Source organism: Pipistrellus kuhlii, unplaced genomic scaffold (genome assembly GCF_014108245.1).
Source record: "Pipistrellus kuhlii isolate mPipKuh1 unplaced genomic scaffold, mPipKuh1.p scaffold_m20_p_12, whole genome shotgun sequence".
NCBI lineage: Eukaryota > Metazoa > Chordata > Mammalia > Chiroptera > Vespertilionidae > Pipistrellus > Pipistrellus kuhlii.
Genome location: NW_023425427.1, coordinates 23,903,240 through 23,915,465, shown reverse-complemented (window position 1 = coordinate 23,915,465; position 12,226 = coordinate 23,903,240). Strand labels below are relative to the sequence as shown.

The window sequence follows — 12,226 nt, the reverse complement described above, 5'->3', positions numbered from 1 at the left end:
AGCAAAGTTCCACCCATAAGGTAACTATTCAGGGTGCTCAACCAGTAGCGCTCACCTCAGAAGGATTCGTGGTTTTGGATGGGATCTGTGTTTTACCCACAAAGTTATATAGAAAAATAAACTTCTCAGTCCTGTTGAGATCTGGCTGTTTTCAAAATACTCCTGATGGCTTAGCTGAAGCTGGTTTTGGTTTTATAAGTAGATTATGTGGATGGAGTCTTTTTTTCATCAGCGATTTTAGGATATAGCTTTTGTAGACCCTTAGACATTAGGGCTTTGAGCAAAATTGGAGGATGCCAGTAAGTAGACTTGCCACCAGTGTCCCCCTCCTTCTTTCCTAAGAACATACCTTTAAGGCATTTGTTACACCCTGGCAGCAAGGTGCAATGTTTCTGCTAATTTGAAATCAGACCAACTCTGCCTTTTACTGGCTTTGTATTGGAAAAGTTGATCTCTCCGAGCCTTAGTATTCCTATAGAATGGTGGGAATAACCCCATCTTTATAATATATGTCACATGTACTGAAATGTAAAGCACTTGGGATTTTTATTGTTTTCTTTTCCTTTTCCTGGGAAATGGCTTCTATCCAGCTTTTTTTTTTTTTTTTGAGTCCTAAGCCATTTGGAGAGGAAGGACTTAATAAACGATGGGAACAGTTCACAGTAGTATTTCAGAACACTGGCTGGCAGCCTTCCTGGGAAGGTAGGTTGGCCTTGCAGCTTTAGGGGCTGCTTTGAGCAGCTGGCAGGTAGCTCCACACAGATTATCTTCCAGAAGGAGGGGGTACTTTGTTTTTTGTTGAAGAAGTAAGTACGGTTTTAACCTGTTAGATTAAGCATTAAATTAGGCAGTAGCTGAGGACCTGATTTGGAGGACAGTTGTGTTTTTGAACTCTTCTTTTCCTAGATTATAAAATTGTTTACTTTTGAGACAAGCAGGATATGTTTCATGGTGATCAACAAGGGTTCCTAAGACCTTTGAGAACTTCAAACCTCTGATAGGTTGTAGGTGAAAATTTATTACATTATACTTGGAAATCTCTCCTCAGGGCACAGTTGTATTTTTCAGAAACTCACTGCTCCTCTAACAAGGAACAGAGTTCATTGTAGAGTTATGCTATGTGATAAGAGCCTGAGGGTCAGGCATACCTGGAGCCCAATTCAGGCTCAGCCACTTGCTTCCTTTATCATGCTGGGTAAAATACTTCACTTCCTGGGCTGCAGTTTCCCCATCTGTGTAATGGGAAACCTATACTATTGGGTTGTTATATTTGGATTTGTGACAGTGTAAAGAACCTACCTGGATATTTGGCTGCTTAATATCCAAAGGCGTAGTAGTTTAGTTAAGATAAAAGCTGTTTTCTCTCACAGAACAGTTTGCATAGAAACAGCTGTAGCTAATTTGGTGACTTAAGTGAATTTTGAAAAATGTAACTGTGCCCTGAGTTTAAGAAGATTTCTCATCTATCCTATATAATAATTCACCATCAGGGGGGTTAGTGAGGGATGACCAAACGACTGAACAGCAGGCTGTGTGGGGCGACCAGGCCGACAGGAGGGGCAATTAGGGGTGACCAGGCAGGCAGGCAGATGAGCTATTAGGAGCCAGTGGTCCAGGATTGTGAGTAGGATGTCTGACTGCTGGTTGAGGCCTGTTCTTGGGGTCTCGGATTGGAGAGGGTGCAGGCTGGGCTGAGGTGCACCTCCTCCCTCCCTTCCCCGCAAGAAATTCGTGCACCGGGCCTCTAGTAATGTAATAAATTTTCACTGACAGCCTCTGGTATTATTCTTGTATTGATTACCATCATCACTAGTAGCATCATATCCTGCCCCAGCCAGAGGAAGGAGAAGACAGAGCATATGCCATTATTTTTTTTAATGATACGATGTTAAAGATGTTTTGCTTACTTTGCAATGATCAATGCCTAATTACCTGCCCACAGTTAGCTGCAAGGAAGACTTGGAAATGTAGGCTGAATGGCCATTATGCTCACTTAAACCTTATACTAACTAATTTAAGAGACGGGATATCAGGGGACAATTAGCAGTTTCTTCTAGACATCATGTTACATATAAATAAAAGCAGTGGCCATTGTTATTATTGTCATGGTTGATATGAAGGGAAGTTATTGTATATTGAGCTAGTGGTATGTCTTTATATGAAAACTCTAGCTCTGACTTTATAATTAGTACAATTTGTATTTTAATCTATCACATAAAATATAAACACATATGTCTTGTTATAGAATATAGAAGTCTCCTCCAAAGTATGAATTATAAGGAGGAAAGCACCCTTCAGGGATTGTTTATCCTTTATATAGTCACAGGAGGTGGAAAGCAACCCAGAAGAACAGTTATGGGTCCTTTAGGCTGTCTAGGTCTAGATCAGTGGAGGCGAACCTTTTCTTTGCCAAGGGCCTTTTGGATATTTATAACATAATTGGCAGGCCATGCAAAACTATCAACTTAAAAATTACCCTGCAAATATTTAATTAACTCACCCCTAATGCCTTGTCACAGCCAGACCAAATGATTTTGAGGGCTTTTAACAACCCACCGGCCCGACATTCCCCACCCTGTTCTAGATTCACAACTATGTTTATACTTGTGTTTTTTAAAGTACAAAGATTCTTGAAGACCTCTTACTTGAAGGGTAGGATATAGCAGAGCACCATGGATCTGCCCTATTTTGTAGTAGACTGGCTGGAAGAAAAATGCTAATTGAAGTGAGAAGTTATGTTAAGAAAATCTCTTCTGGTGAGTGGAACATTTTACAGGTCTTTAACCTAGAACTTTCTCCTCACATATCTCAGACATCAGGCATATTCTTGTGAATATGTATTGCTTTTGATCTGGGGAAAATGGAATTAAAATTTTTTACAATCTCCTTCCTCACGCCCCCCCCCCCCCCCCCCCAAATCATGGAGGATATTTTGGATTGATCACTGTTTTGTTTTGTAGAATTATAAGACAGCTCAGAAAAATGAGCTCATGTTGGTCATATTGCAGCATCAGACTTGATCCATTTTAATGGTCTTGGGCCTCAAACTATTTCCAGACCACAGCCTAAAGTAACTTGAAATGTGTGTACTATATGGAGAGAGCAAAAGACCATAAAAGCACTTCCTTATGACCAGTGGCTTTCTAATTCCCATTTATTAAACCCCTGGTCATCGTAACCTTTGGAGAAATAGCATTCATCTTTAACCTTGTTTTCAGCAGAATGTTACAACTTGTTTCCATGCCAAAGAGGATAGATATCCCTCACCTCCCCCACTTCTCTGTGAATCCATAGCTAAGTTTCTTGGTGATTGAGTTACTTAAGTGGAAGCAGGGCTGCTTAAAGGCTGGCAGGGGAGGAGAGACCTTGTGGGGCCTACCTTAGAGGCCTGAGTTTATCAGAGAGCAGGTATTTTTCCTTGCATCTGTAAATATTGACTTTACAAATGAAATAAAGAATTCAAGTTAGCCCTAGCCTGTTTGGCTCAGTGGATAAAGTGTCAGCCTGACCAAAGGGTCCAGGGTTCGATTCGGGTCAAGAGCACATACCAAGGTTGTAGGCTCCTCTCTGGCCCAGACCCTGGTCCGGGCACATGTGGGAGGCAACCAATCGATATGTTTCTTTCATATTGATATTTTTCTCTTTTCCTCTCTAAAAGTCAATGGAAACGTATCCTTGATTAGGATAAAAAAAAAATGCAAATCTTTCTTCTGACCACACTTAACAATACTTCTATGATCATTAGAAGTTTTGGAATATAAAAGGAAAATTAGAAGTGAACATTTATTTATTTATTTATTTATTTTTTATTCTTATATTTACCTAGGGAAAGAGAACATCACAACTTTGAATGCTTTCTGGTGCAAATTTAAAGTAATCCCAAATTTGATATTTATTGCCCCGTTAGCTTTTCCAGTGAGTAGTACCAAATAGTTAAAAGAGTTTTGCTTCAGAATTATGTAGATTTATTTGGGTGCTCTACATTACATTAAATGTAGAAAATAATACAGAATCACATAATAATGATAATATGCATTTATATAAATTCTAATTCCAATAGGCTAGAATAACTAGTCAAATGAAATGATACATGAATTTCTATATAAGACACACTATTGATTTGATCCTTTTAATTTGATGGAAAATACACCCCTTCTACATTATGAGATATGGGTGTATCTTAAATGCTATTTATTTGGCATCTGGGTTAATTTAAAATGGTGCTGAATTACTCTGAACCACATTTTGCATGTATGGAATAATTATAAAATGGAAGTTGAAAAATGTGATCAGCCACTTTCATATTGAGCCTCAGGGAGGAAATGAACAAAATATAGTGGTTACATGCACTGGTGGCAGTGTTCTCGCTTCATAATGGCACCAGGTTAACGTCTCTTATTGCTTGTTAACTTTGTAAGGAAATCAATGGCTTGTGATAACATGATTTGATGTAGGAGAGGCTGGCTGAAATCACCAGAGATCTCCTGATAAGTATGCAGTGATATACCGGGAAGATGATCTTCAGAAGTCATTAAGTAGTAGCAGCCTTCAGTGTCATCTGCTTCCCAGTCAGGGTCATTTTTGTCAGTGTTGGTTAATGTGTCATGATAGTTCTGTATATCTAAGGAATATCTGGAAATGAGTAAGCACACCTAGATTGGGGCTTTAGGGGATTTGGTTCAGTTTTCTGATTCTTGCATAGGATAACCTTTCATTTAAAATTCCCCTTCCCCTCCTTCCCTCCACCTTTCACAATGCTGAATGAGGGATCAGAGAGCATAATCCTGTCCCATGTTCCATGGTTGATTAATTGGCTTATTGTATGTGATTACAGTGGCAATTGGATGTTTGGTAAAATCCTTAAGGTGACGTGATGACCTGTTTGCCCTCCGTAAGTGAAAGATACTTCTCAGGAGGGGTTTCAGTGTAGGCCTCCTTCCAAAGAGCAGTGCCAATCCTTATCTGTGTGTCTAAAAAAAATTAATCTATATTTGAGAAACTGACTCATGTCTGACTTTCAGTTAGGTAGTGATTAGTTTATTACTGGACCTAAGCTTTAAAATACTTTAAGTAGGGCAACATTGTCTAGTAGAGTAGCCATAGCCACACATGGCTATTTAGATTTACATTAAACTTAATTAAATAAAGTTACACATTAAGTTCCCCAGCTCCAGTAGCCATAGTTGAACTGCTCTGTGCCCACTAATATGTGGCTAGTGGTTATATTAGTGCAGACCTAGGACACTTTCAGCATTGCAGAAAGTTCTCTTGGAAGCACAGACTTGTGGAGCTTATTGGATATATCAGTGAAGAATGCCTTGTCTCTGTGTGAGTGAGAGTGGAGAAGGCAGGGCCAAATCCAAATCCCACTGTCTGCTGAGAGCTTTAATCCCAAAATTCCAGAACCAAAATTGTTTATAAAGCCTTGCACGTGTACTCACTCTCTGTGAGATTTGAAGCTCAGAGAAGACCTTCAGTTTACCAGGTATTAGCTAAGTTAAACATGATGGTTTTTTTGTTTGTTTGTTTGTTTGTTTTTTGTAATACCTAATTTCTTGTGGGACTTGGAATATCATTTAGGAAAGGCTGACTTGAGTTTTGGTTAAGTTTAAAGTTTATTTGTGTCTATAAACTTTGTAGAATTTCTGAAGAAAGGCTTGATAGGATTTCAGCCTGACTTAATTGCATATGGAGTGACACTTTTCACTCAGATTTGATCTGCTCAGCTGTATCTGAAGTATTGTGTCTAGTTGCATTGAGGAAAACCAGAGGAATAGCCAGAAGAATGAGAGGCCCAGAGCCAGTGACCTGGGGATATTCAAACTGGAATACAGAAAATTGAAAACACATATTATTCCATTTTCAGATACTCAAAGTGCCCTCCAATGGAGGAGAATTTAGAGGTGAAAGACTGGGTCCAGTGGGAAGAAGTTATCTACCTCAGTGTCTACTCAGTATTAGAGTCCATTGTCCCCAAATGGAAAAAGCTTATCCATGAGGTAGGGCATTCTCTTTCAAAGGATGTGATCAAGCAGAGACAGGCTGACTACTCCTTAGGGTATGACAGGCGAGATTTATCTGTTGGATATATTAATAGTAATGGCCTTAGGCCTGTTAGGTTAAGGCAGTGCCGCCATTCCAATCCCCTCAACCCAGGCACATTTGGAAATATGGAGAGACTTATTGGTTGTTACAGTGCTTGGGCACTACTGGATTCTGGATGTCATGATTTCTAAAGATCCTTTCTAGTTCTGACTGAGTGGCTTTTTGTACCTGTGGTTAGTGATTCCTATTAGTAGGAAGAGATTTGGTCTAAGTTCAAGCTTAACTATCTTTCACCCTAGGATTATTAGATTATAACCTTCTAACTGTGCTCCCTCCAGTCTGGTTCACTTCCCTGCCATCCACCTTCTTACTGTTACCAGATTTATCTGTCTAAAATGCAGAACTGATAGCACTCAGCTGCTTAAAACATATATATAAATTATTGATTTTTTACAGAGAGAACGGGAGAGAAGTAGAGAGCTAGAAACATCAATGAGAGAAAAACATTGACCAGCTGCCTCTTGCACACCCCCTACTGGGGATGTGCCCGCAACCAGTGTACATGCCCTTGACTGACGCTGAGCCAAACCGGTTTCGGCGCTTAAAACATTTTTAATAAAAAATGTTTTACTGGTTCAGGCCCAACTTCTTTGTACATTTGAAGCTTTTCTCTGTTTGCCCCCCTCTTGCCTTGCGGATTCCACTTCCCACTAGTATGTGCTTCTGTAGAGTATGTGTATGCCATACTCCAATGATTTGATACACTTGCCTTTGTTCTTTCACTTGAAAGAGTTTGGGATTGTGTCTTGCCATTCCCAAGAAGGCCCTCAAAATCCAACCTGCCTGTCTCTCTCAACTTTTCCTGTACCCTACATCCTCTTCCAGATACATATTCTTTCTCTGCCTTGACAGACAAGCTCCTTTCTCCTTCAGGGACCTCTCCCAGAAATTCTTTTCTCTTGCTCTTCACAAAACTCTTGAAAATCCTTTAGGTCTCAGTTGTTGGGTCAGCTTCTCTAGGGAATTTCCCCCAAGCTTGAGATTCAATTAGATATTTCCCTAGTAAGTTATTACGTAGCATCCTGTAATTTTCTTCATGAAAATGATCCTCTAATTGTAATTATAAAACCTCTTGAGTATTATTAATTCACTGAATGTCTTGTTCGTTACTTTTATCTCAATTCCTACTATAGTGCCTGGTACATAGTAGGTGCTAAGTAAATATTTAATGAATGAATAAGAATGCTTTCTCATTTCTTTTTATAACCTCCCTTAGTATTTTATATCCTGCATTCCTGTATGTCTGCGAACTCTTTGAGGAGTGGGGCCATTATCTGTTGCTCACTTTTGGATCTCCATGTGTAAGGAACATTGTTCATTATAAGAACCCTCCTTCATTTTACATCATTGCCCTTACTTTTCCCTTTACTATACCTATCAATAAATGGGGGTATTAATAATTTCTGAGTTGTTGCAGAGTGGTATTTTTTAAATTACTCTTTTTATTAGAAGTGCCATATCTATTGCCGTGCTTGAAAAGTTTCTGCATGGCAGATACTGCCATATAATCTCCTGAGAGGATTGAACATCCATTGTACACACTGTCCATTGTGATTTGTTAAGGTCTGTTTCTTAGCAGGCTTTGTTGGACTTAGGAGCTTATGTTATTTATATTTTCAATAATTGTTCTTAACAAATGCAAAAGATAATTTTATGATCAAAGTATTATAAGTAGTTGATTTACTATATAGAATTTCATTTAGTGACTGTGTTTCCCAAAGATGCTTGTATTCCTTAAATCACAGTATTTTATTGAGATATAATTTACACATCATAACATTTACTCTTTTAAGTGTAGAGTTAAATTATTTTTAGTAAATTTAGAGTTGTATAACCATAACCACAATGTAGGTTTTTGTTTTTGTTTTTAAAATAAGAATTCTTTAAAAATTATAAATCAGAGTATTTTAAAGAATAATTTGGCTTCTCTCTCTCCCCCCCCCCCTCTCTCTCTTTCTCTCTCTCTCTCTCTCTCTCTCTCTCTCTCTCTCTCTCTCTCTCTCTCTCTCTCTCTCTAACACACACACACACATATCCAAATTCTGGTTAGAGGAACTCCCATCTTACCTTTGACTTATACATTCTTAGTGGTATTTTATTTGTTGGTGCTGGTATAAAATTTAAACTAGGAGCTTATATCTGAGTGAGCAGCTTGAGCAATAAAAGAGGCCATAAGGATTATTGCTTAATGCAGATTTACTGGATCTAGAGTGGCTTCACCACTTGTGGTGAGGTGGCAGAGGGGATAGGCAGGAAGTGGGAGAGGAAATGAAATGTGGGGTGGGGTGAGAGGAGAGGAACAGATGGGGAAGGGAAGGAAAAGGGGAAGAGATGGCAGAAATAATGGGAAAGCCATTCTGTTTCTAAGAAGATGTGAAAAACTTGCTGTATTTTCTGATTCAGAGAGGTTATTTGTTAAAATTTGAACATAGAAAAAAATGCTTCTTTTGGGTCAGTTTATGAGAGTATTATGGGCTACTATTATGTTATTTCTTCTCATTTGCCCCTCCTCTCGTTTTAATTTTCACACCTTGTGCACACTTCTTTAGTCTGTGGTGTAATGGTAGTGTGTTGCTGAGTGAGCAATGTGGGGGTTTTCTGGCCCTTTCAGAGTACACAGGGGAGGAGGCATTTTTTTGCCTTAGGGAGCTTCTGTTCAAAGGCCCTTTCCTTAAATAGCAGATGATTCACAGAAATAGGGAAGTAAAATTCTAACTAGAAGTAAAGTTCAGATGTGGCATTATGTGGCCATGGCTATGAGAGACAAGGAAGAAGCTGAGTCTTGACTTCCATTGTCATTTTAGCTTTTTAATACGTTTCTAAAGGAACATCAGATGTCAGTGTTATGGCTCACTGGTGTGTTTCTGGCTTTCTCAATCAATGCATTTGATTTTAATACTGAGGCAGAAAGCTATCCCCACAGCCTAGGCAGCTTTGCCTATCTTGGCAGTTGGAATACAGTTTAAGAAGCAAGAGTTGAACGATCTTTATGGTAGAAAGGTCCTAACTAGATTTATTTTCTGCATTTTTATCTTTTGGAACTGTTCCTTGAATGCTTAATATAAAATAGATGATATTTTAGTAACATTCAGAAATGACAGATAGTAAGACATGCCTGAAAGCTGCTGAATGAATGGATACATGAGTAGAATGAATGATATGTGTGTTGGATATGTGTACATGTGGATCCTGTGCTTTCGGGTTTTTGGAAGTTTAGAGTGGCCATTGTTGAATTTCAACAATTCCATTATCGAAAATGTGGAAGAGTTCATAAAAATCTCTATCTGTATACTTACTTTGGGTATTAAATGAATCCTAGAATTGTTCTACATGTTGTATTTTTCTCTGCTTTCCAAGTACTTCCGTTTTCATTACTCAGATAACCAAAATATCTTAATCTAAATGCGAGCTCTGTACTTGGGCACATAGTAAGTAAGTACTCAGTAAGCATACATAGTCAGGTTGGCTTCAAGGGAAAATTACTTATAACTGGTCATTTTATTGATTATGCCCCTCCTTCTAGTGTTTCCATAAATTTTTAGTTTCTTTTTTCTAAATATATTTTCATTGATGTCAGAGAGGAAGGGAGAAGGAAGGAGAGATAGAAACAGCAGTGATGAAAGAGAATCATTGATTGGCTGTCTCCTATACACCCACACTGGGGATCCAGCCCACAATCCAGGCATATGCACTGATCAGGAATCAAACCGTGGCCTCCTTGCTCATAGGTCTATGCTCCACCACTGAGCCACGCCAGCTGGGCAACTTTCGGGATTTTTACTTTTTTTTTTTTAAATATATATTTTATTGATTTTTATACAGAGAGGAAGGGAGAGAGATAGAGAGTCAGAAACATCAATGAGAGAGAGTCATTGATCACCTGCCTCTTGCACACCCCCCACCGGGGATATGCCCGCAACAAAGGCACATGCCCTTGACCGGAATCGAACCCGCGACCCTTCAGTCCCCAAGCCAACGCTCTATCCACTGAGCCAAACCGGTCCCGGCCGGGATTTTTACTTTTATTCAGTGACAGAGAGAAATGAATTATTTCACTTTGGCAGATATATTATTAAAAAGTAAGAGTGGGGAGGGATATCTATAAAGACATTGGGATTGCTTCTTAAGCCCTTGTTTTAAAAGTCTTACAATTAAAAACAAAGGTACATTTAATGTTTATTTAAAGCTTCAAATGCAGTGATCTATTATTTGACGTTTTCCCTGATAGGCACAAAATACATATTACTATTAGGAAACCAGGGGTAAACACACCACATGTAGATAACTGATTTAAAGCAGTTTCCTCTCCCACATCACCTCCTCCACTACCCCTATACAGCTGGGCGGTGGAAATGGTGGTCACCTTAGTTAACCTCAGTAATTATTTATTTGAGGGTTTTGGAATGTGTAGTACCAGGTAGCTCAAGGGGAATTTCATGTTTCACGATGGCTTAGCTCTTTGTATGTACTACTTAGTATGATATCTGAGCTTCATATTCACTTCAAAGCAGTGGAGAAAGTTAGTTACTTTTCTCAATTGGGATCAACCAAAACAAGACTGTTCCCAGGGACACAGCACAGTCCCTTTGGCTCTTTATTCACTAAACCAAGTTAAAAGGACTGCAGAAGAGACCTATTTTAGACTGATCCTAGAATGTTGTGTATTTCGGTGGGAAAGGTATTTGTATTTAGGGCACTTGGGTATGTCCAGATGTGAGGGCCTCCATGTGGAGACCTCTGTGCTATTTAATTTTTCTAACATCATACAGTTTACTAATATGAGTAAGATAATAGTAAATCAAGATCATTCTTTGTAGAACTGAATCTTGGATAGAGAAATGACAGTATACTATCCATTTTAGTCCTCCCTCTCTAGGCTCTACAGCAGCAGTTCTCAACTGCTAGTAGGGTTGCCTAAGACCATTGAGACCCACAGGTTGAGAACTGCTAGCAGGGTTGCCTAAGACCATCAGAAAACACAGATATTTACATTACGATTCATAACAGTAGTAAAATTACAGTTATGAAGTAGCAACGAAAATAATTTTATGTTTGGGGTTCACCACAACATGAGGAACTGTATTAAAGGGTCATGGCATTAGAAAGGTTGAGAGCCACTGTTCTAGTGTTTAACAAAATCAGGAGAAAATTAAAAAAATAAGTGTTTCTAGGAAATATTTTGAATATTTTTTTATGTAGGTAGGTAGGTAGAGAAGAGAGTACCAAAAAAAGCAGATGAAATGGGTTGCTGTATTTTGTTTGTTAGAACTGGTGGGAAGAGGTTGAGTCAAAATGAACCATTGAAATGAAAGTATAATTTAAGCTGCTTTTACCAGTTGTAAGGGAGCATTCTTCATGGGGGCACAATTGTGGATGCCCAGTTGCTTCTCAGCAGTCTAGACCCAAATGTACTATAGATGTTTAGTCATCTATTTCCTGGGCGTTTCTTTGAAATGTGGAGACCCCTAAATCCTGTTTTGCATGTAATTGAAGTTAGAGATATGCTAGGGAAAGCTATTCTTGATCTGTTAGAAAGCAAATAATTGTATTCTGTTTCTGATCTTCATTTATAGCACCAGCAACAAGTGGTGCAGGCTGTGGAACGGGCCAAGCAGGTGACCATGGCAGAACTGAACGCCATCATTGGGGTACGTGGCCTTTCCATTTTAGCTCTGATCTTGGTGTTTGTCTTCAGTTCTCTCATTCTCTTTTAAATTCCATTCCATCAAAAGGGCAAAAGGCAGTAGAGGACCACAAAAGGAAATTAAACACTTTACCTTTAATCTCATGTGAATTTTGGTGGCTACCTTAGAAACTTTGGATGATACTCTCACCAATTCAAGTTCACATATTCCTGAAAACTCTCCCCTAAAGAGACTGGATAGTTTTCATAATATTTCTTTCCTTTGCAATCAGCTTCTGTTACTAACCTATGCCAGAAAATGATTCATATATCCGTGATATTAGAATGACCTGATTTCTTTTATCTTTCCTCAAATACAGAGTATTTTAATATCATTTTTAATGAAATAAAAATTTTGCATCACCCTGCTGCTCTATTCTGTGAGGAGTGGTTCTTATGGACTAGCGTCCATTTGTAGTAGAAATGATAGATGAACAA

The 12,226-nt window shown here is 38.7% G+C and overlaps 1 protein-coding gene across 17 annotated transcripts in view; it reads left to right on the top strand.

Moving 5' to 3' along the window:
- The window catches only part of TLE4 (TLE family member 4, transcriptional corepressor), a 141,768-nt gene that overhangs the window by 39,697 nt on the left and 89,845 nt on the right, over positions 1–12,226 (top strand). For 10 of the 17 annotated variants that reach the window (XM_036433705.2, XM_036433704.2, XM_036433713.2 and 7 more), the window contains one exon: positions 11,679–11,753. The exons of the other annotated variants lie outside the window; for them this stretch is intronic. In XM_036433705.2, coding sequence (XP_036289598.1) covers positions 11,679–11,753 — 75 coding nt within the window. The remainder of the gene's footprint in view (positions 1–11,678; positions 11,754–12,226) is intronic. 17 annotated transcript variants of the gene reach the window in all.